This window comes from Simochromis diagramma, unplaced genomic scaffold (assembly GCF_900408965.1).
Source record: "Simochromis diagramma unplaced genomic scaffold, fSimDia1.1 OVJJ01000131.1, whole genome shotgun sequence".
Classification (NCBI taxonomy): domain Eukaryota; kingdom Metazoa; phylum Chordata; class Actinopteri; order Cichliformes; family Cichlidae; genus Simochromis; species Simochromis diagramma.
Genome location: NW_024387200.1, coordinates 10,432,805 through 10,457,973, shown reverse-complemented (window position 1 = coordinate 10,457,973; position 25,169 = coordinate 10,432,805). Strand labels below are relative to the sequence as shown.

The 25,169-nt window shown below is 45.5% G+C and overlaps 1 protein-coding gene across 2 annotated transcripts; it reads left to right on the top strand.

The window, feature by feature from the left end:
- The first annotated feature begins 8,287 nt into the window (after positions 1-8,287).
- On the top strand, positions 8,288-25,153 carry podxl (podocalyxin-like). 2 transcript variants are annotated; one of them, XM_040050672.1, is made up of 8 exons: positions 8,288-8,916; positions 19,688-20,254; positions 20,915-21,174; positions 21,285-21,308; positions 21,975-22,116; positions 22,219-22,262; positions 22,346-22,474; positions 23,558-25,153. In XM_040050672.1, exons 1-8 carry the CDS (start codon positions 8,874-8,876, stop codon positions 23,750-23,752), a joined length of 1,404 nt encoding a protein of 467 aa, XP_039906606.1. In that variant the 5' UTR covers positions 8,288-8,873; the 3' UTR covers positions 23,753-25,153. The 2 variants fall into 2 exon arrangements, with proteins under 2 accessions (XP_039906606.1, XP_039906605.1); XM_040050671.1 differs by having other exon boundaries at positions 8,289-8,916; positions 20,909-21,174.
- The last annotated feature ends 16 nt before the right edge of the window (positions 25,154-25,169 follow it).

Sequence of the window (25,169 nt, the reverse complement as noted above, 5' to 3'; positions counted from 1 at the left end):
AGGCTTTTCATTAATGACTTCTAAATGTTCCATGGTAGGAAACACCCTTGAGAACCTCCACACCCCTGATCTTATCTCTCCTGTCTACGTTTCCTTTTACAGACGCTTCCCATCAACAGGCGGCAGAGCCTGAAGGTTTACTTTGACTTCATTTTTATGTGCAAATCATTTTCCAGTTACAAAATGATTAACAATAATGAATGCGACAAATATGAGAAGTTAAAATAAAGACAAAGGACACGAAGAACTATTTAAAATGTGAACGAGTAAGAAAAGAGAAGAAAAACAGCAACATACTTATATTTGTGTGTGATAAAGGCACTAGCATTTATAGAAAGCCAAATAATAAAATGATGTGTCAGGAAGAGATTTTAAAAAACGGTTACAAAATTTGCATCTGAGGTCGTCAGCCAGGAGACTCCAGAGCTGCTGAGCTCAGACTGAAAAGGCAACAAGAACATGCCAATATCCCAGAACATAGGCAGCATGTCACAGGTAGAGGCGGGGCCAGACTGTGTAAGGACAGGTGTAATGGGATTACTAGGTAACATTACTATAACTGATGCCTGAGCGAGCTGTAATAGTAATCAGCTGAATAATGGGGTGGCTGCTGCTCAGGAGGTAGAGAGGAGGACATCTAAGAATCAGATGGTTGGTAGTTTGATTCTTGGCTCTCCAGTCTGTGTGCCCCAAATAACTCTGTTCATTTTAATGTTAGATAGAAAGATGAATGAATGTGCTCCCTGTGTACTATACTGCGCTCAAGTAGAGTAAAAAAGTGCTACATTAGAACCAAAGTGTTTGCCACGAGTGGCCAAAGGTTTGTCTAAAATGTTGGATAAAAATCAGTTTGGGGTTTGGAGCTAGACTATTGCATGTTTAAAACAGAAGGAAAAACCAGGTGATGGGGAGTCATTTATGATAATCAGTAAATCAGAACCAACAAACTGAAAAAGAGCTTTAAAAACTTGGTGGGGAAACAGTCGGATGGGCAGATGAAAGTATGAGAGCATGCCACAGTGTGCAGTGGAGCTGTGCATACGTCAATAATTTGATCATATTCAGGCTTGTCCACTCAAGATTGAACAGGATGCAGTTGTGGGGTACCAATCACACATAGTTAAAATAAAAAGTATTTTGAAATTGTGACAGGTTGTGAAAGAAAAGTGTTTCTTTCTTCCTCGAGTTTCAGGTCATGAGCAAACATCACAATCTTAAAAGCAGACAGGAAGCATTGACTTTGTTCTTTTTCCGTTTTGTCTCATTTTGTAAATGTCTTAATTCCTCATTTAACCAAAAGAGAGCATTGGATTTTAATATTCTGGAGCTGACCGGGGCTGCAGAGCACAGAACACATCGTGTTCACTGCTCAACACATTGTGGGAAATCAAAGATTAACAGGCCGAGGTGCTTCACATGTGGAACCAGAGTGAAGGACTCGATCTGTGATCAGAAAATTCTTACATTAAATGAGAGTCATCTTTTGGAAACTGCAGATTAAAGAACATAAAAGAGACAATTTACACTTCCACATAAAACCGACACATTCAGAATGGAATAAGTCATCATACACACCCGAGTGCACTGTCACAGCAGTTAGTCTCACTTAAAGAAGTGAAGTTTATACTGTAGTAGTTTCATTTTGCATTCACAGAAGGTTCTGGATAAAATCCAGTGCCATTCAAGTCAGATTTGGACTTATGAATGGAGGCATAGTAAAAGTGTACTGCAAGCAATTCCTGGAACCTTTGTAAATATTCGTCATCGTGGCTACTTCGACTCCGGGGTTCCAGTAGGGCAAGAATCCAACAAGCAGCCAGAGTTGAATCCAAACGTCAAACACAGCACCAGCAGGACCAGTGTGACCCTTTCTAGAGTCGGTGCTATTGGAGGATAACACCAAGGGACCAAATAAATATTCTTTTAAGACTTCCGCTTGAACAAAAACAACTAAAACGTGTTTAAAGATCCACAGTGGGAGAGAATGGCAGTGATAATCAGGGTCTGGTGCTTTTGATTGAATGCTGAATAAGAATAAAGGCAAGCAGTTGGCTGATCAGTGTTTGCAGTTTTTAAAGTCTGTTTTTTATATCACAGTTAACTATACATACATACATACATACATATACATACATACATACATACATATCAGAATCAGAATCAGAATCAGAAAGGGTTTTATTGCCAAATGTTGAGCAGGTTTACAACATTAGGAAATTGCTGCAGTGCTTCAGTGCAAACATGCTGTCATAAATTGCGCTTAAATAGACATGAAAAAATAAAAGTAAGAATAAGAATTAAAAGTGCTACGTAGAAAGATATATGCATGAGATATACATGAGATATATACATGAGATATATACATGAGATATATACATGAGATATATACATGAGAATAAGAATTAAAAGTGCTACGTAGATAGATATATACATGATATATACATGAGTGCAGGTGGTGATCAGTGCCAAAACATGGAATGATACAGTGAACACAGCGTAGGGTCATGAGTTAGTGGTGGGGACAGTCGTACGTTTATTGTTCATGTGTCCAACAGCAGAGGGGAAGAAACTGTTCTTATGGCGAGAGGTTCTGGTGCGAATGGACCGGAGCCTCCTGCCTGAGGGGAGCAGGTCAAACAGACTGTGTCCAGGGTGAGAAGGGTCAGCTGAGATCCGAGCTGCACGCCCCAGTGTCCTGGAGGTGTACAGGTCCTGCAGAGATGGGAGTCTACAGCCAATCACCTTCTCAGCAGAGCGCACAACACGCTGCAGTCTCTGTTTGTCCCTGATAGTGGCTCCAGCGTACCACACGGTGATGGAGGAGGTGAGGATGGACTCGATGATTGCGGTGTAGAATTGCATCATCGTCCGTGTTGGCAGGTTGAATTTCTTCAGCTGCCTCAGGAAGTACATCCTCTGCTGGGCTTTCTTGATGACGGAGGTGATGGTGGGCTCCCACTTCAGGTCCTGGGTGATGGTGGTACCCAGGAAGCGGAATGAGTCCACAGAGGTGATGGGGGTGTCAGTCAGGATGATGGGGGGAGTGGGGCTGTGTGCTTCCTGAAGTCCACAATAATCTCCACTGTCTTCTGGGCATTCAGCACCAGGTTGTTGTGGCTGCACCAAGACACCAGACGTTCAACCTCCCTCCTGTAGGCAGACTCATCCCCGTCCGAGATGAGCCCAATAACGGTGGTGTCATCTGCAAACTTGATTAGCTTGACAGACTGGTGGGTGGAGGAGCAGCAGTTGGTGTACAGGGAGAAGAGCAGAGGAGAAAGAACACAGCCCTGAGGGGAGCCGGTGCTGATGGTCCGAGAGTCCGAGACATTCTTTCCCAGCCTCACATGCTGCTTCCTGTCCGTCAGGAAGTCAGTGATCCACCGGCAGATGGGATCAGGCACATTCATCTGGGAAAGCTTGCCTCGGAGATGGTCTGGAAGGATGGTGTTGAAGGCAGAGCTGAAGTCCACAAACAGGATCCTGGCGTAGGTTCCTGGGGAGTCCAGATGCTGCAGGATGAAGTGTAGGGCCATGTTGATGGCGTCATCTACAGACCTGTTGGCTCTGTATGCAAACTGCAGGGGGTCCAGGAGGGGGGCCGTGAGGGTCTTGAGATGGGAGAGAACTAGGCGCTCAAATGACTTCATGACCACAGATGTCAGAGCCACGGGTCTGTAGTCATTTAGTCCAGTGATCCTAGGTTTCTTGGGGACAGGGATTATGGTAGAGGACTTGAAGCAGGCAGGCACATGACATGCCTGCAGTGAGGAGTTGAAAATGCCAGAAAACACTGGGGCCAGCTCGTTTGCACAGTGTCTGAGGGTGGCAGGAGACACGCCGTCTGGGCCGGGAGCTTTTCGAGCATTCAGACTCTTAAACTGCTTCCTCACATCTGCTTCATGAATATGAAGAGTTGTGGTGGGAGGAGGTGGTGTGAAATCCTCTTTTGTGTGGGGTGAGGAGGGGGGTGTTGTAGGTGAACAGTTTGAAGGTGGTGATGGCTCTATGGAGGGGGGAGAGGTGGGGGAATTAGTGTCCAAAGTGCCTCTATTGTTGGGGCTGTTGGAGGTGTGAAGGCTGCCTGATGGCTCGTCAAAACGGCAGTAAAAGTCGTTAAGGGTGTTGGCCAAGAGCAAGTCATCAGTGGAGTGGGGGGTTTTAGGCTTGTAGTTGGTGATATTCCTAAAACCTTTCCACACAGAGGCCGAGTCATTCTCTGAGATCTGCTGCTGCATCTTCTCAGAGTGCTGATGTTTAGCAATGTCCACTTCTTTAGTGAACCTGTACTTGGCCTCTCTGTAGCAGTCCCTGTCTCCGCTTCTGAACGCCTTTCTCTTTTCCAGCCACAGCTTTTTGAGTTTAGGAGTAAACCAGGGTTTGTCATTGTTATAACTCACCCTGGTGCGTGATGGCACAATGCTGTCCTCACAGAAGTGGATATAGGAGGTGACAGTGTCCGTAAACTCGTCCAAGCTGTTAGAAGCAGCCTTCATTGTGTCCCAGTCTGTAGACTCCAAACACGTGCGAAGCTCCTCCACAGCCTCGTTGCTCCACAGTTTTTTGGTCCTCACGACAGGTTTGGAGAGCTTCAGCCTCTGTCTGTACGCGGGGATTAGGTGGATCATGACGTGGTCAGAAAGTCCGAGTGAAGCGCGGGGCACCGCGCGATAGGCCCCGCTGATCGTGCTGTAACAGTGGTCTAATGTCCTCTCCTCTCTGGTCGGGCATTTAATATACTGCTTATATTTCGGAAGCTCATGGCTCAGATTGGCTTTGTTAAAGTCCCCAAGAGCAATGATGAGAGAGTCCGGGAATGTCCGCTCCATGTGGAGTATCTGCTCCGCGAGTGCGCACTGAGCTGCCTGCGCATCCGCGTCTGGCGGGATGTAAACAGCGGCCAGGATGAATGAAGCAAACTCCCGCGGAGAATAAAACGGTTTGCAGTGAATAAAAAGGTATTCCAGAGAGGAAGAGCAGTGCTGAGCAATCACTGTTACATCTGTGCACCAGCCACTATTAATGTAGAAGCAGACACCTCCACCTTTGGTCTTACCAGAGAGAGAGGCCTGCCGGTCCGCGCGCAGCAGATGAAAGCCCTCCAGCTTGAGCGTGCTGTCCGGGATGTCCTCACTGAGCCACGACTCCGTAAAACATAAGACACAGGAGGAGGCAACGTCTCTGTTCATGCTTCTCATCAGGGCCAGTTCGTCTATCTTATTCCCAAGTGAGCGTACGTTGGAAAGGAAGATCCCAGGAAGAGCAGTTCGCAGTCCGCGTCTCCTCAGACGCACGAGTGCGCCGGCTCGCTTCCCTCTCTTTCGGCGTCTCACTTTCCTGATCAGAGTCTGCAGTAAATCTGCCGCAGATGCGACAAATATTGGAAATAGATCCACAGGTGTTGTAGTCCTGTAGTTAAGAAGCTCTTCTCTGGTGTAAGAATATCCAGAGGAGTGCCCAGACACAGAAGAAATGCACAAAAACAAAACAGAAGTAACGCACCGAAGCACCAGGGCATCCATACGCGGCGCCATCTTGGATCATCAATATATATATATATATATATATATATATATATATTGCTAAAGCATATAGTTAGGGTTGGACCAGGTGACCCTGAATCACCCGTTAGTTAAGCTGCAGTAGCTTGCTGGGGGATTCCCATGATGCACTGGGTGTTTCTTCTTCACTCACATCTTTACGCACACCACTCTCCATTTAATCATTAGTTACTATTAATCTCTGGCTCTCTTCTTAAATCTGTCTTCTATCCTGTCTTCCTTCTCTCACCCCAACCAATCACAGCAGATGGCCCCGCCCCTCCCTGAGCCTGGTTCTGCCGGAGGTTTCTTCCTGTTAAAAGGGAGTTTTTTCTTCCCACTGTCGCCAAAGTGCTTGTTCATAAGGTTTTGTTGATTATTGGGGTTTACTGTTACTGTTATTGTCTTGGAGCAACTGTAACCCATGTAATTGTAAATTATTAAAGTATTCTCCATCCATCCATCTTCTTCCGCCTTATCCGAGGCCGGGTCGCGGGGGCAGCAGCCTAAGCAGAGGAGCAGAGACCTCCCTCTCCCCAGCCACCTCCTCCAGCTTATCCGTGGGAACACCAAGGCGTTCCCAGGCCAGCCGAGAGATATAATCTCTCCAGCGTGTCCTGGGTCTGCCCCGGGGTCTCCTCCCGGTGGGACATGCCCGGAATACCTCACCCAGGAGGCATCCTTGTCAGATGCCCGAATCACCTCAGCTGGCTCCTTTCGATGTGGAGCAGCAGCTGCTCTACTCTGAGCCCCTCCCGGACGGCTGAACTTCTCACCCTATCTCTAAGGGAGAGGCCAGCCACCCTTCGGAGGAAGCTCATTTCCACCGCTTGTATCTGCGATCTCTTTCTTTTGGTCACTACCCACAGCTCGTGGCCATAGGTGAGGGTAGGGACGTAGATCGACCGGTAAATTGAGAGCTTCGCTTTTACACTCAGCTCCCTCTTCACCACGACAGACCGGTACAGCGTCCGCATCACTGCGGCCGCAGCACCAATCCGTCTGTCGATCTCTGGCTCCCTTCTCCCATCACTCGCGAACAAGACCCCGAGATACTTGAACTCCTCCACTTGGGGCAGGAACTCATCCCTGACCCGGAGTGGGCACTCCACCCTTTTCCGGTTGAGGACCATGGCCTCAGATTTGGAGGTGCTGATCCTCATTCCCGCTGCTTCACACTCGGCTGCGAACCGTTCCAGTGCGAGCTGGAGGCCCCCACCCGATGAAGCCAACAGAACCACATCATCCGCAAAAATCAGAGATGAGATTCTGAGGCCACCGAAGCGAAAGCCCTCCGCCACTTGGCTGCGCCTAGAAATCCTGTCCATAAAAATTATGAACAGAATCGGTGACAAAGGGACTACTGCGACATATTGCCGGCTATGCGAACCAAGTTCTTGCAACGGTTATATAGGGATCGAATGGCCCGTAGCAATGGGCCAGACATCCCATACTCCCGCAACACCTCCCACAGGACACCCCGAGGGACACGGTCGAATGCCTTCTCCAAGTCCACAAAACACATGTAGACTGGTTGGGCAAACTCCCATGCACCCTCAAGTATCCTCGAGAGGATAAAGAGCTGGTCCAGTGTTCCACGACCAGGACAAAAACCGCATTGTTCCTCCTGTATCCGAGGTTCGACTAGTGGACGAACTCTCCTTTCCAGCACCCTGACATAGACTTTCCCAGGGAGGCTGAGGAGTGTGATCCCCCTGTAGTTGGAACACACCCTCCGGTCCCCCTTCTTAAAAATGGGGACCACCACCAGGGGCTCTGCCACCAAGGAGTTGTTTAACTGCCTCAGTGACCTCGCCCCCGGAATTGGCGGGTCATCCCCCTCATCCCCAGACTCTGCTTCCTCCTTGGAAGACGTGTCAGTGGGATTAAGGAGGTCCTGGAAGCATTCCTTCCACCCCCCAACAATTTTCTCAGTCGACGTCAGCAGCGCTCCACTAGCACTATTACACAGTGCAGGTAGAGCACCGCTTTCCCCTCCTGAGACGCCTGACGGTTTGCCAGAATCTCTTCGAGGCAGTCCGAAAGTCTTTTTCCATGGCCTCTCCGAACTCCTCCCACACCCGAGTTTTTCTTCAGCCACTGCCCGAGCCACATTCTGCTTGGCCTGTTGGTACCTGTCGGCTGCCTCCGAAGTCCCACAGGCTAACCAAGCCCGATAGGACTCCTTCTTCAGCCTGGTGGCTCCCTTCACCTCTGGTGTCCACCATTTGGTGCAGCAGCTTCAGCAATGGAGATGCTGAACATGGTCCATTTGGACTCAGTGTCCCCAGCCTCCCTCAGAATGCTGTTGAAGCTCTGCTGGAGGTGTGCGTTGAAGATCTCACGGTCTTAAAGTATTCGGATTCTGATATTTCTCTATTAGAATATTTACTTTTCAACAATGTTCAACTGTTGGTGTTATTTGGTGTTCAAAACAACTATCAGTTAAGCAAGTTTACGTAGACCTTTAATAAACCAACAAAGACTTTGAGCAGATAAACTGCTCTTTCTCTTTTATTAAAGCGAGCCTCAGTAGACACTCCAGTTCGTGGCACTTACACAGGTTTCATTTTTCAGTCCAAGAGGTGGCTTGTCTGCTGGGCAATACACACACACACACACACACACACACACACACACACACACACACACACACACACACACACACACACACACACACACACACACACACACACACAAGAATCAGGGTCCCCTCAGTGAAGCAGGCATTTCCTTTGATCCGGCTGCATGTGTGACTTCACCCCGCGTCCTCCAGTCAATTTTGATCATTTTAACTAATGAATCAAAGCCAGTGGAACACATTGTCTCACTGCTTCCTATGTTATCCAAAGTGTCAGGAGAAGCGGTGAGTTGTGGGACTGGATCTGCCCCTGTTTTCTCATGATAAGGGAGGCAGGGCAGTGCTTCTGGTCTGCAAACAGCTGAACACTTTGCAGAAGAGTGAGAACTGACGATACAGCAGTGGGAGAGAGAGAGGGAGAGAGAGCCTGAGGAACAACGGTGCAGCCAAGGAGACCACAGAAACACTCTTCCCCCAAATCCCCGACTCTGTGGAGAGAGAGGGGAGAAAGACGCGGTGCACACACACAAAGACATTCTTGGCTTTCAGTTTAAAAGAAGAAGAAGAAAATTACAATACGCGGGGCGCGATCATTTGTTCTGAGATACAAATTCAAGAAGAAAGGCGTGACAGCCGGCTGCAGGACTCAGTTTTACCATTAGCGCAACATCTCCCGATACAAAGTGAGGGATTGTAGCGCAGCGCTGCATGAAGGATAAATCCATCCGGGAGAAGAGACCATCAGAGACAGGATGAGAGCGACTCTGCGGATCAAGTGGCTGATAGTTTTACTCGGTGAGTAGCCCACGCGTTCACATCAGACAGCTACACTGGTTTGTTTGTTCAGCCTTTCTGTCAGAATTCGGGCTTTTCTATCGTTTATGTCTCTTTATCTCTTCATTGTGCGTGAAAGAGTGCTGCAGCAACAGGTGCTGGATCCCGGTGGTCTGTGTGACACGTTTTTTAAACTTTTGCTGTCTGTTTGTTCAACCTCCTAAGACCCAAACTCTTTCACGGCATGCATTTTTAATTTCTCTTTGCTACCTGGGCTGATTGGAAACTGACGAATGAAAAACAAAGAATGATCTTTTTTACCTGATTTTGCTCTACAAAGGGCTGATATCAGCGTATTAGGACATTCATTTGAAATTTCAATAGCACAGGGGCAGTATAACGTCCTCGCAAGTGGATATCAGCCCTTGTACATATGTGGACGCCAGGTCCTAGGAGGTTAAGTGCAGTGATGAACCAGTGAGCTTTTAAAGCGTTTAAAACTCCTTTTACTTCTAACAGTCTGGTAAAATTAACAAAGCCATGCTTAAGTTATAGGAAACATAAATTGTAGATGATAACCAAACACAGAAGTCAAATGTAAAGTCGTCTGCATGTGCATAACGTGCTGGACTCTTTTACTGTAAATAAATACATCACGCCTTAACAGTGATGGAGCACACGGAGTACACAGTGCATTACAACTATGAGATTAAGATGTGAAATCAGTGGAATAAACTTATTAGCATCAAAGCAGAAACACTAAAACCTAAAGGAATACTGGCTGTTTCATTAGCTTTGCATTCTGTTAGTTAATTCAATTCAATTCAATTCAATTCAATTTCTTTATTGTCCCACAAGGGGAAATTAGTTTAGCAGCAGGAGGATAAAAATAAACAGAACAATACTATAAAATAATAATAACAATAAATAAACCTGGCTGTTTCTCATGTTCTGGGGATTTGAGGTCAGGTCTTAATTACTGACTGCAATCGTCTGTAGGTGGAAGTGTGCAGCATCTCCTCACAAAAGTCTTGTGTAACCTTTAAAATAGAAAACAGCGTTGTCACTTGTAAAAATCTAACATTTTATTTACTCATGTTGGCACTGCAGAGTTGTTTCTTTCCCCTCGTCGTGTAAATTCATCCCAAAAAACATGTTCATGTGTGTGTGTGTGTGTGTGTGTGTGTGTGTGTGTGTGTGTGTGTGTGTGTGTGTGTGTGTGTGTGTGTGCGTGCGTACTGTAGCTACATAAATGCCAGTTCGTTTCTAATCTTTCTTCTCATCCCCTCTGATATATTATTTGGTTGTAGAACAACAAACTCATATGCTCATATGTAGGATGCAGGTTATGGTTAGGTAGTAATGCTGCATCACACAAACACTGCAACACTCTAATGTAGAAACTAGAAAAGTGTAAATGGTACATGAGCTCAGGATCAGTGAACCGAACAGTGACAGATGAAGAAGTAAGTTTGGACTGACGAACACTTTAAGGCTTTTTTATAGATGCTTTTTATTTCAAACTCAGATTCTGTCTCAGCATTAATAATAAGAGCTCTTTTCTTCTTTGCTCCGTTTTTCCACCGTTTTTGTCTGAAACTTGCAGTAAAACAGTCACAAACGCAGACCAAGTGGCGCACTCGGGCTCAGACCTGAAACATCTGCCCTCCACCCCCCACAGTCGAGGACTCACCACTGCTTCGCCCTCCCTCCAAAAACACACAAAGTCCACTCAGAGCTTTGCAGAGAGACAGAAGGAGCCTGAATAATGAAGTGCAACCCCTGACCCCCCTCCAGGGCTGAAAGACCACAAAAGTGTTTTTCTTTAATTACGCACCTGCTGCTTTCTCACCACTGCAGTAGGTGATTTCAGACGGGAGGCTTTTATTTATTTATTTCTTGTAAGCGTGTGAAAAAGAGTAAGCGACACAGCCCCAAAATTCCACCCGAAGGCTGTCAGCACCTTTTTTTCTAAAGATAAACGCTGGCATGTTTTTGTGCTTGTGAACAGCCACCTGTGTCTATTTGTTTAACACTATGTGCATGTAAGTAAATGCTCCACACATGTGCAAGACCTACTGCTTTTGTCTCTGCTCTATGAGATCACTCTAAAGTGAGCGCTCCTGATGTCTTATTGTTTTTATACATATATGAGATTTCAGTGGTGCTGTGGTTTGCACAAAGTCCGCTGTAAAACTCAAGCTTGCAGAGCAGCCTGCTGTGGCCACACGTTGCAGGATGGGAGCGTCTCCATGAATATGAATCACTGACCTTTAAGTGCAGGTCTGGATTCACAGACTGTATTACAGCACACAAACCTTTGCCACTGACAAACACCAAGCATATATATTTAAAAAGACCTGAGTTAACAATGAAATGAATCAAAACTAAACAAACTCTTTGAACACTAAGTGAAACTAAACTCCAGAATATGAACAACAATGAAAACTCGGCCCAGTGATGTGAAAAAGAAACGTTTTCACAGGAGTCACTAAATGGAATCTAAGAACTTGAAGTAATCAGGGTTTTCTTTACAATATTCCTTCATTTCATGGAGCTTTGTGGGTAGTGATCAATGCACAGCTCTCTTGGGGTCCCACTGCAGCAGGTGGAGGTCTGGACTTTGACTGGGGCGTTGCACCACCTTGATTAGTTTCTTTGTCAGTTGCAGATTTGAATTTAATGCTGGTGAATCATTGTCCTGTTTGTGCCGAGTGTTCGCTGTCCTACGGGACTGATAATAGACAGAGTGGAGTCTGCAGGGTGCCCGGGTCCTGTGGCTGCAAAACAAACATCAGCTCTCCACCACCAAGCTTCACAGCTAGTATGAGCGGGTTTGTTCAAACGCAGCTTTGCCTGTAAAGTAATGCTGCCATGGTCTTTGACCCTTTAACACCAACTGTATCATGTTTGATGCGTGAGAAGATGTTGAAACCGTTACATCATCAGTGTGATTTCTCCCCTGAAAAATAACTTGCACAATACATTTTATTACTTGAAGATATCAGTGCTTACTCAATAAATAAGATGGAATTTAAGAAGAAGGTATAATTTCTTCTCAGTTTGCTCCAGGACTTCCTAACTTCTTCTCACACCATCTGCTTTTCCTTTATAACTTCCTACAAGAGAACAGACAGTCAGGGTTCCAGGTTCAGTCAAACACCAGCGAAGAAGCTGTCTGCCTGGCACACTCGTCTGAGTCTGCAGCAGCCAGTCGATGGGAGAAAACCGAGTGACAATAGAAGGGGGGAAAATACCTTATCAACATCCCAGTTCCCAAGGAGGGTGTGGTGACAGGAAATGACCTTGAGCACCCTGTTGCAATCAGGCCTTTTTCTACAGAACTGTTTTTAAGTCATTGTGGTTTCAGTTCAAATGAATGTTAACATAAAGATGAACTGAAACTGGAGCGAAGAAGGTCCTGGGTTTGAATCTGGCCTTTCTGTGTGAAGCACGTTCTCCTTGTATCTGTGTCGTGGGTTCTCTCAGGTCCTCGGGCTTCCTCCCACAGTGCAAAGACACACACTGAGTGGGTGCTGTCTCTCTGTGTTAGCCCCGGGACAGCGACCTGTCCTGAGTGGACCTCGCCTCCTGCCCTAAGGCTGCCGCCATAGCGTCCGGCCCATCCACACCCCTCGGTTGGATTATGGAGGGAAATAGATGGGTGGGGCTCCACAATGTTGTGCACCCAGTTCCAAACCAGTGGAACCAGTGAATGCTAATTAAGTAGATACGGACAATTTGTTGGTTTGATTTAAACTGACTAACTAGTTAAGTTACGGTCTCTCGTGTTGCTGCATTCAAACGCAGTAATAACTCTGATGTCCATGCACTACAAGAAGAGCGCTTTCCCAACATGCGATCCGTGCTGTGGAAACACGTGAGCTCTCAGGTTTTTTCATTATTGTCATACTGAAGTTGTTCATTAGTGACAGACATATTATTTAGTTTTAAATGAATATATATTGTACATGCCTGTGTTTGCTGGTCCCTGCTCACAAGAAATGAATGCGATGTCATCCCAGTGTCCTCCTGTGTGCTCGGCCCTGTGGTGCAAAACCCACGAAGCCTGAAGGTAAAAGGCTGCTGCTGGTAAATATGTAAAGACAGAAAAAAATGAGGTTTTTGTAGATATAAACTTTCATATGCCAAATGTCATAACATTTACACCTCACAAACGCAATAGCTGAGAAACAGCTAACCAGCGTTTCTCAGACGAGCTGATTTTAAAGGCCAGACACTTCTGGCAGCCACGTGCAGGTTTTATCAGGGAGGAACTTTTACTCTCGGTAAAGCCAAGCCTTTCATAACTGTCCATCGCTGCAGCCTTCAGCTTCACCTCCAGAACACACTCCTTCCCTCCATGCTACGCTGGCACCCAGGTGTCCATTAATCATCCCTGTGGCTGGTACCATCAAGGACGTGAGCTTACCTCCTCCTCGTTCTTCGTCTTTCACTCCTTACTGTCTCAGCACGATTCTCGTCTGCCTCATCAGTTTGCGAGCACTCCCCTCACGTCTCAGCTTTCAGAGCAAACACAAAATTGCTGTTGCTCCATTAGCTGGGATCAAACTGTTTGTGATTTACCCTCCTAATAAAATATTTGTTCGTTCAATAAGAAACACACTCACTTTCTGCTCAACAAGATCAAACGTTTGGTTTTAGCCTAATTTGCTTGCCTGGGTTTAAATCATTAACAGTAAATGAAAAAGAAAGAAATAATAATAATATGCATTATTTTCCAACACCAAGTTTATTTGATAATGGGGGTTTTAAATTAGTACAACAGCAAAAAGGGATATTTTGGATCATCAGTACAGGTCGGTGTCATTGATGACATTATAACTGTCACACCTGGACTAAAGGTTTGGCTCCAAACTGGTCTGAGGATAAATAAACATGTATGCATCCTTCAGTCACGTATGTTCTGACCTCAGAGGAGGTTAGGCTTCAGACATGGTTACAGGACAGAAGAAACTGAGTGTACTCGCATGTGACAGGAGGAGCGAGCTGACGCATGTCTAACACTCAACTTTTGCAATGAGAGCACCGACTTGTATAAACACACATACCAGTCTGCTTCCAAGGATAGGGAGTGTGTTGTTTGTGGATAATGTGTGTGTGGTCAGTCATTACCATGTGGCTGGTGGAATTACCGCTCTTCATCTTATTCCTCTTTCTCACCGTTTCCCTCCCTCCTCCCTTTGGCTCGTCTCTGTCTTTTATTCTCACCGAGTGCTTTTAGATTCACAGCTTCTCGCCTCCTTTCAGTAAAGCAGAGGGACTCCCTTTGCTTCCTTACCCACGCACCACCAGCAGCCCACCCCAGACCCACAGAGAGCTGAAATAGCTCTCTCAATAGGACACAGATGGGGGCCTAGCTGCAGCGGTCTGCAGCGAGGAGGTGGCTCATCCGTGCGCGACCGAACGAGGGGCCTTTGTGTGGACTGTCAACAAGCTAATGGGGTAGCACTGCCTTACCAGCGCTTTGGAGTGACAGCCACATTCATTTATTCCCTTGGCTCAGTTTGGCGTGTTCACATCAGGCTGAGCTTACAGTCAGACTGCTTGGCATGATGGAGCGATAGCTGACGCTCACACAAAAGGCCAGCCTGCTGGTTTCTCTAAGCCCACAGATGAACGTGTACTAAGTTCTGGCTCTCTTCCACTGTGTGGCTTTTGTCCCGCCTTCCTCCCTCACAGCTGGTTGCCCTCCCCGAGCCTGCTTCTGCCAGAGGTTTCTACGTAATTGAAGGGAGTTTGTCCTTCCCACTGTCGCCAAGTGCTGGCTTGAGTGTTTTTCTGTATGATTGTCGCGTCTGTGCCCTACAACGTAAAGCCCTGAAGCGACTGTTGTTTTCATTTGGTGCTATACAAATAAATACAAAGTGAAATCAGTGTTTTCTGAGGAGAAATGTTTTCAGGAATACAAACGTGAACAGCTGCTCAGGAGACACGTTTTCATAAATCATGGGAGCTGTGCCAAAGACGACAGCACATTCAGTGAAAAATGAACACCTGATACAGTCCATAATAACTTCGAATGAAGCTTTTGGTTACTTTCAGAATAGAAAAAATTAATTCCTATCATTAGTACAATAAACACATTCTGGACCATCCATTCATTTTCTTCAGCTTATCAAATGTGGGATGACAGGGGAGGGCTGGAGCCAATCCCAGCTGCCGTAGGGTGAGAGGCGGAGACGTGCTGGCCACGGTGACAGGCTAACACGGAGACAACCTTACCCACAGACGAGTTTAAACCCCCAGTTTCATCTCCAACAGCTTTCGTCATGAACCTTCTTTTTGCATCATCCTTTATATCACTGCTGGTTGTTTGTCGAGGCCGGAGGCCAAACCGCTGATCTTTAACAGGAGAATGATGGGAGGCCGTCATGGTGGACCAGCCGATGGTGGCTCTGCTGTCACGGCTCTGCTCGGTTACCACGTGTGCATCTGTGGAAACATCGAGATTTATGTTCGGAACCTCGGTGACAAGTTAGAGTGCAGAAGTTTCTATTAAAAACTGTCTCGATGACATCAGCGAATGTTTGGGTCAGTAAAACAAGCAAATTGATGGAACTCATTTCTCCGATAAATCACTTGGTTAAATAAAGGCACAAGTTTGCTGTCCTGTTTTGTTACGCCACCTTAATCTTTATTTTTAATCCTTAAGATCAGGCTCTAATACTCTGAATCCACCTTTTAAAAACAGCGTGTAGACTGTGTGGTCCTTACAAGACAGCCAACAAACATGATCACATAGAATATTATACACTACTGGAGATTAAAGAGAATAAATAGAATTTAGGGTTAAAAGTCTAGAGCAGTAATACTGATCCATGTAAGACTGCTTTGACCGTTAATGTTTTATCTACAATTTGCCAATAAAGCCATTTCCTGTGTGGTGAGGCGCTTTCATACTGTTTCATTGCCCCATTTCTAAAAGAATGTCTCTAAAAAATCCTCCACCACCCTTTAATGTTAGCTAATACTACTTATTTAATAAATAGTTATTTAACAATTAAATGTTCTCTCAGCCAGGAGTGAGTGGAGCGAGATGAAGCACAGGCGGTGTTTCAGTCATGTGCTCGGATAATGTTCTCAAATTAAAACACCATGAGTAGCAAACGCCGCAGCGAACGACCGCTGCTGTAAGCGGTCAGCCAAGTCGTTTCCTTTCCTCACTTTACAAATTAAAATGACAGAAAAACCAAGATGATGACTCGGCTGTTGGTTTTTTCTCATGTTGTCAGTTTGAAGTTTTATTTAAACAGAAGTAAAGACGGGCGGAGGTTTCTCTGCAGCTGTCAGTCATGATGCTACACCCAAATTTCACATTAATTACTAAATAAAATATTATTGTGGTAAAAACGACGCTTTGAGCCCAAAGCAGCACAGATGACCTGCTGACGGTTGGAGGAGCTTTATTGCTTTAACCCAGCAAGGTGTCGGTAACATCCCAAACTAGCCGGTTCTCAGGCAACACCTCGGGGAATAATGTGCTTCAGACTTCCCATTTCCTGGAACAGACTGAGGAAGAAGGAGCTTTTCACCCCACTGCATGCGACCGTTACATGTTTGTATCCGAGTACAGATGTTCTGGTGTTTCCTAAACTGATGCTAAATTAATATTGGCTTTAAAAACCAACACACGGTCAGCAGACAGAAACACGTCTGCAGCCGCCCTGATCGCGCTCTTCCTTTCCAGTAGCACTGGTGTGTCGGTTCAGGTACCATGGTTTCCTGTAACCCAAATTTATTTATATACTGATGTTGATCAAATTCACAAAGTCCCAAATCACTGAGCTGTTTTGCCTCACTGAAGGGAGCCAGAACGAAGAGCCAGGGAAAGGACAGCAGGTCATTTCCCACACAGGCTGCCGTCTGACGCCCAGTGATGTCTGACAGTGTGAGATCACTGAAGCATAGAGTCAGCTGGCTGATGGAAGTCATGACAAAATTCAGATCAGAAAGGTCAGAAAGGTCAGACAGCTTCAGACGACGGAAGATGCTCAGAGGAAACAGCAACAGATCGAGGTGATATTTTAAAATTCAGAGCTCGACAAGTGTCCAAGCACAGGAAAGGACGTCTGTTACTGAGAGCTGTTCAAATGAAAGATTGTGACAGCTTGTAACATTTTATTTATATAAATACAAAATTTGGCATTTAATACAAACAATGTATTTACAGCTTCACTGTATGCGCTGTAAAGTCTACAGTCCTGAGGATGGGCCGTCTACGTTCTCTCAAAAAGAAACGTCAAGCTTCACGACAGAATAGCTTTCAGTCCATTTTAAACAAACTTTGCTCCACAACACACAGTGGCGTTTCTTATTAATATTAGCACATGGCTTCTTTTGTGGCTGGTCTGTCAAACTGTGCAACGATTTCCATGACAGTCGTGTTTTTATGTCTCCTGGAGATCACTGCTGTCCCACAATCATCTGTGGCCTTGTCTCGTGAATCTTTAGATGACATCATGTGCTGTAGATGACGAGATATTCACAGTTTTACATAGTTCCACAATTTGTAGATGCAGTTTAGTTTAGGTTGAGTGAGCATCTTTCCGTCTCCCTCTCCACGATGCCAGGAAACCAATCAGGTCATCCTGCTTCTTTTTCAAGCTCTACATACTTTCTCTCATCTTGTTGCTCCGTCTCAACTTTTTAGAGACGTGTGGCTGCCATCAAATTCAAAATGAGTTAGTATTTATCATGAAAGGACAGAAAATGTCCCACTTTAAATACCTGTTTATGTACTATATTTAATAAAATATGATGAATAAAATGAGCAGATCGTTTCACATAGTGAGCGAGCGTTTGGGATTCGTGGTGTGAGCTCTTTGTGTGGATGTTTAAATGTGATTAACAGGTAGTGTGTGTGGTGAGGAATGTGTGGCTGAGGTAAACAGAGGCTTGGTGCAGATAACAGCAGGACTAGCTGCTGCCGTCACATGTTAAGAAGCAGATACATCAGTGACAGGGTCGCCGGGGTCAAGACCAACAAGACAGCACATCTGGGGGAGGGGGCGCGTGGATTATGAAGACGTGAACAGTGCAGACAGGCCTCACCTCTGACTGCACTCGTGTAACAGTGGTTCAGCTGATTGATATTTTTGTATTTGTGGATCAATTTCTGCCACACAAAGTAAGAAAACATACGAGCATCTATTAGGAGAGCCTCTAAACTCTGAAATGCAGTGAAGAAAAAGCAGGTTATCTGCTGTCAGGAGACTTAGCTGCAGATAACGCTGACACTCTTAGTCTCTGAGTAGCAGTGTTAAGGCAGCGGGCTGACAGGAGACAGGCCAGGCTTGGCTCTACCAGCCTCCGTCTGCCCGAGAGGATGCAGCAGATTCACGGGGTAAACTGACCGCTCACATCTGCTTGATATTATAACACAAAATTATATGTTGAGCAAAATTTCAGAATGAACCAAACAAACTGATCATTAACGTGATGATGCGTTTGTCTGGGAAATAGGCCGTGCACTGTATGTAAACGGCACTTTACTGGTTTGTCTGTTTATGCACCAGTTTGGATTCAATCATTAGGTATTATTCATCTCTGGCTCTTTTCCAGGGTCCGTCCTTTGTCCTGTCCCTCCTCTAACCCACAAGTTGAGCCTGGTTCTGCTTTCTTCCTGTTGAAAGGGAGTTTATCCTTCCCACCGTTGCCCGGCTCACTGGAGTCATCTGATCGATGGGTTTTCAGGATTGTCTTTATCTTACGATACAAAGCACCTGGTTGTTGTTACTAAACTTACATTGAAGCTGAATTGTAGGCCATGAGAAGCTTGAAACACAGATGCAATATTGCAATATGAAAGAAATGTATTGCCCAGTTTCTATACAGTGACGATGCTAAAGAGGAGTCAGCTGACTGAAAGCTGGATGTGAGCGTACAAACGCCACAACCTTTCTGCTCAAACATTAAATAATGAACACGATGTGCAAACTAAACTACAAGTTAGTCCCTTGTTTCATGTCTTATCTACTCAGGACAGTTTGGTCATTGTCTCTCATTTAGCATGTGTGTGTGTTTGAATGTATCAGCAGAGATCTATGGTGAAACTCCAGCGACTGAGCATGGAGCGAAGCTGCCATGAGGTCATACGAGGGTGTATAAGGCCATTGTTTTCTTGGTGCTGAGGAGTGTTCGCAGAGGGCACTCCAAACAGGCTGTGGTCAAGGGTGTGGTGCCTCCAAGTTTATTGTGTACAGCATCCTGTCCTCGTCCCTATAAATAGACCAAGAGAAAAAGATAGCTTACAGTTGTCAGCACAGCAGGAAATCCAGGAGTAGCTGCTTCGAGCTGAGGAGAGCGGCTCCACTCGCTGTGAACAACAACAGCACAGAGAAAGAAATGTTCAATTCGAGCTTTTTTATGATGCATACTTTTTTTGCTTTACAGTTTCTCGTTTGTTGCCAGCAGCAGCAGATAATGTTCATTACATTACAAGCAGACCACGTGGTCAGTAGCAAAGAGCAGGCAGACCGCGAGCTCTGATGTTTAGCAGGAAGTGGTCCAAACATTTATCTTCAGAGTAGGCGGAGACTAAAATAGACATACAGGTAAACAGTGAGTGCTTATTTGATCTGCATTTTCTGGATACTCCAATATATTAGGCTACAGTTCTCTACTGTATGCACTAATATGACTGTACTGCCCCCAAGTGACTATTACAAATGCAGGTCTATAAGATGCTGTCTTTGCCCCTGATGGGTTTGATGCAGTGCCTCATGCAGCTGTGCTGTGAAGGTAACGGCTCGTGTCTTTTCCTCCTCAGGCTTTCTGTGTCACAGCGTCTATGCAGATACTGCTGCAGAGACAACCACTAGGACACCTGCTGATGTCGCAAGTATTGCTGCCACAGATGGGGATAAACCTACAAAGACTACAGCCACAACTGTGTCGCCAACAACAACAACAGCAAGAGCAACAGAAGCAGCGGGAGTCACTACCAGTCAGAATAACGCCGACAAACAGAGCACAGCAGTGCAGACAACACAGACTATCCCAACTCAGAGCACACCAACTCTCAAAGCAGAAACAACAGGAACAAGCCCCACAACAGCTCTCACTTCTCCCACCAAAGAGGCTACGACTACGATCACCACTTCAACCTTGGCTGCTACATCCACGCCAGCCCCATCAGAAACAGTCACTACCCCCAGCACCGCAACAGTGCTGAGCACTAAGCCTTCCACAGTAACGGCATCAACATATTTCACTGCACAACATAATGTGTCATCACCAAAGGAGGATCAACGCGAGAGCACAAACAGCCCCACAGTACCAACATCCAGGGCTCCAGCTTTGACCACTGTAGCCACGGCACAGACGCTTCCCACAGGTAAGGACTTTTGTCCCCTGGATGTGAATCTGAAAATGAAACATTTAAAGTGAGAAGACACCACAACAAATACTTAAACCTGACCGAACTAGTATAAATAAGACTGTGAGAGCGTGGCGTTCAAACTGCGCTCCAATGACATGAAAACTTGGATGTGAACAGCTGTGAAAAAGGGTTAAAGATCTCGTTTCCAGGTGGAAGCACGGCGTGCGCAGGTTTAGGTACCATGTGAATGATTTTAACGTCGTGTATTTTACAGGGAAGAAGACGTAGTTTGCACTTTACATACTTTTAAGTACTTCATAATTCCTTAGTAATTTTGGGGAAAGCAGTATTTCTGTCTTTCATGGTATGCATTTTTGATTATTATTCGAGTGTTCCTACTTTAAGTATTTGTTGCCTAATGTGACAGAGACCACGCACAGTCCTGACCCTGTTAAACTTGGTATTGTACAAGCGTTGGTCCATCTGCTCAGTTCTTCAAGTAGCTGGGAAGTTAAAGGAGGTGGTGTTGACTGTGGTGTATTTTGTTCTTTTAATACTTCCTCCAAACCTTAAAATGTGACGTGGCTGTCACTGATTGGCTGGCTCAGAGGGATCTGCATCACTACGACGACGCTTCCTTATTCTTGTTGTTCTTGTTGTTATTTCTGGTCCAAGTTTCCACCGAAATCCCTGAATCTACAATAGTACCTGGAGAGGCCAGAGCGAACACTCAGCTTACAAACCCAGGGGTCTCCAGCACCTCCTCCATCACCTCCTCCAGCACCTCCTCCATCACCTCCTCCAGCACCTCCTCCATCACCTCCTCCAGCACCTCCTTCAGTGTGAAAAAAGGAGTTAATACAGCAACTACAGATTCAGCCATGCAAGCCACCACGGCCACTATCAAGACTCCAACATCCACCCAGAAGTTTGTTGTAAGCACTGAAGTGGCGCACATACAGCTTCTATGTTGTTATCATTATTACTTGCATCTAATAGAAGTGTCAGTGCCTTTGAATGAGATGCTTGTTGTTTTTCTCTGCAGTATTTCCACAAAGGCAACGTGGAGGTAAGATTTTGTTTTGCTCTGATCCATTTGAAGCCTGCAGACTGAATGCCGTTACCTGTATCTATGCAGGGCAGAGTTTATTAAAGTCTGAGTGGGTAAAATCACGAATCACTGAGGGATCTGTGGATGCACAGTCACATGCTGCATTTCCTGTGCTTACACTCGTACTGTTCCAGGAGTTGAAGGCATTACTGAAACTTTTTACCTTTGAGCCTCGACACTTTACAAGATTCAACAGCTGATGACCATTTGTGTTCAGACAGGCGCTGGGTGGATCTGTTAGGCGTGCGAGCTTTGTCTGAGTGAAGCAGTGAAGCCTGCTATTAAAACAAAACAACCATTTCAGTCACTGGGTGGAAAAAGTGTCTTAGTGGGAACCCTTCCTGCCTTTCTCTAGTTTCCTTTGTTCCCACAACTCTTTTTGAAGCAGCTTTGACCCTCTGAGTCCCTCAGTTGTGCCCTTTAATAGTACACCAGAAATAAGCAACACATCACAACACAGGAAAATACGGCCTTGGCTGTGGCCTCTGACCTTCCTGTCCTCCCACTGGCAGCACAGCAGCGTAGAAGAGCGCTTTCTGGTTCATGAAACAAAAAAGGACTTGTGCTACGTGCATCAATATGTTTTTGTTTAACAGCATTTACAGACGTGTCATTTTTACGCAGACCAAGGAAGAAGATGACAAGAAAATTTTCAGGAAAGTGTGCAAGAGGCTGATGGAGAGCATGGACAACGGATCCTGCACCCTGAACTGGCTCGACCAAAACGGATCAGTAAAAATCGAATCTGTGGAGATAAATGGCAAAGGTAAAAGAATATCCTAGTCCGTTCAGAAAGGGGACATTCACTGAGTTTATAATGCAGATTATTTTTCTCTGGAAATCAATCAATGTGATCCTGATCTTTCAGTGAACGAAAGCCTTGCGCAGCAGTATTATGACGAGCTCGCCCAGGTGAGGATTCGGCTCTTTAGATCAGCCTCGGGACCCTCGGCCTCTACAGCAACTACTTATTCCTCTGTTTGTTCCTCTCCTAGAAAGAACAGATAAAGACCGATAACAAAACCCTGATCGCTATCCTGGCCTCCTGTGGAGCCCTTCTTATCATGATCGTCATCCTCGGTGCCTGCGCCTCCCACCACCGCAAGCCTTACAATGAGAACCAGGTAAGAAGAGACATCCAATCCCACTATCCCCAGTATGCTTCCATTATAGTCTGAGTTTCCAGAACTAGTGAACGTATTAGCTGCTCGCTTTGTTTCTTCATTTATAATCTGACCTCTTTCAAAGAGGAATAGAGATGATGAAACAGGAAAAGAGATGTTCCAGATGCTTCACATTTCAAGGCTACATCAGCCAATCATATGTGCTTATTAGGTGCTTATAAAATCTTTGATGAGTGCTGGCCTGGGTTGTTCCAGACATGGTATTATTCGTTATATCTTCTAAGCTAACCGGTGATAGAAAAACGATGATACATCGATTCATGTTTAACTTTTTATTCTGTGTCCCTGCTGGTTTGGTTCATGCTTTAATGCCACTAATAGGGATTTGATTCCCGTCCTTTTCAGCCTATTTAGTACTTTTTAACACATGTTGGAAGCTAAAGAGCAGAGAGGTTAGAATTCTGGGCTTTTTGTTTCCCCTGATTTTTCACCCCCTCAAATCTTTTTTTTTTTTTTTTCCTTTTTTAAAATTTTGCATCGATGTGGTGGGACTATCGTTTCAGCAGAAACCAATTTTACTCTTAGCCACTGAACCACCAAATACCTGACAGGAGCTCCAGCAGCGGTGACCTACGGGGGTGCCTGACACTTTCAGAACTGTGTCAGGATCAAAACTCGGTGTTTAATTGGTTTTCTGAATATTCTGTGGAGAAAACTTTTAGCAAACGTTCTAGGACATATGACCGTGTGGGGACGATGACTGGGCAGGAGCAAAGGCCTCCTTTTTATCCGTTTTGATTCTGGCCTCTTCTTCTAGCCAAAATTCCTTCTGTGCCAAAATACTTTTCCAAAAGGAAAGTGTCATATCGTGCAGTGCATTCATTTAAAGCTGTGGTAGCCTGAATCCCTGATTCATCCACGGATAGTTGTTGGATTTGTGGACTTTGGAGTATGTTTAGAAGTTAAACAACAGACGTGTGAGAGCAGTTAGATTCCACTCAGATTTATGAATTTTAAGACTGGGTCTGTGTAACAGGAAGTAACAGTGGGCATGTTTTTACTTTGCCCTCTCAATCTCCACAGCAACACCTAACAGAAGAGCTGCACACTGTGGAAAACGGTTACCATGACAACCCCACGCTGGAAGTGATGGAAGTGCAGCCCGAGATGCTGGAGAAGAAGATGGTGCTGAACGGAGAGTTCAACGACAGCTGGATGGTACCTTTGGACCACCTGTCGAAAGAGGACCACCCCGAAGAGGAGGACACCCACCTGTAAGGACGGGTGGGAGAGGGGCGGGTCACAGGGCGCGCAACGCCACAACAAATCGAGCTATACCCACGCATCTTAAACTCTTGTCTCTCATGCCCTTGTAGCCAGGCAACACTTCCTCCAGAGCAGGTAACGGCGTGGCGTGTAGAAGCTGCTCGGTTCGATGTAGCAAACTTCATGAAACATGTTTGAAAAATGCACCAAATCAATCACTGTTGTGTTTATGCTGCACTTTTCCATACGTGTGACTTCCTGTGGAGCACAACCTTTTCATATTGGTTTTTACACATATTTCTGTGCCTGTTCGCTATTGTACTAACAAAGAGGTTGCACACTGTGACCTGTTTTTGAGTGTTTTCTTGCATCTGACGAAGGAGCGGCAATATTACAACCCAATCACTTTGCATTCGCTCTTGAGGAACAGAGGTCATCTGTGTTGACCACTCTAGAGTTACTAACATAGAAATGTGATCAGGGGGCACTTTAAAGCCCCCAGTGATTTAAAGATAGAGGCTGTGCACTAACCCTACAGAAGAAAGGACACGGCTACAGAGATGCTGCTTACACTGGGCGGACAAAGGACCGGTTTGAATCCAAAGTGCCTCATATTGACTCTGTTGTGTATGGAAAGCCAGAGACGACAAATTCTTGTCCTTTAAAGTCATTCTGATGCAAACAGGCGTCATTTCTGTTCATCTGAAATCCTGTATTCGGGTTTGCATAGGAGAGCCATGAAGTTGTTTCTAGGGCCAACAAGGCAAAGCCCACATCTTTTTATGTTAGTGTGTTTTAAGTTGTTACCCTGAAATCTAATTTCATGGTGACCTGCTCATGTTGGACTCTACCATGTCAATTGTGGCTGTTGTACAATAAACACAAGCTATAATCATGCCAAACTACTTTTTAACTACACGTAAAGAACCTTTTACACGCTGTTAGTTGCATTATTAGTAAGCAGACGTGCACCCATTCTCAGTCAGCTGAGCCACGCTGTAAATAGCTGCACGCTTTGTTTGTTAGGCTGGACGGAGTCGGGCTAAACCCTCACAGCAGAACCCCAACTTAACACTTTTATTTTGAAATTCTCATCAGTCCAATAATTCCAATTAATATATATTTACTTTCACTTCAACCTATATTATGTGCAAGTGACTCAATCACACTGGGCTCTCCAGTCCAGCCAGTATGTTTGCTTGACTGCTGTGAGTGTTTGCGTCTGCCACTGTTATCATAGTTGTGTATAGTTTCTCACGCACGTTACTGTACCAGGATTTTATGTATTTATGGTTTGTTTGCTGCAGAAGGCAAACAGCAGGGGTCTGACACACTGGAAGCTGTAAAACACGGATGGTCTCGACTGTTATTCTGTTGTACCTGTTCAGGTCTGAAAATAAATCGTTTTTCCCCCACTTTGGAGACTTTC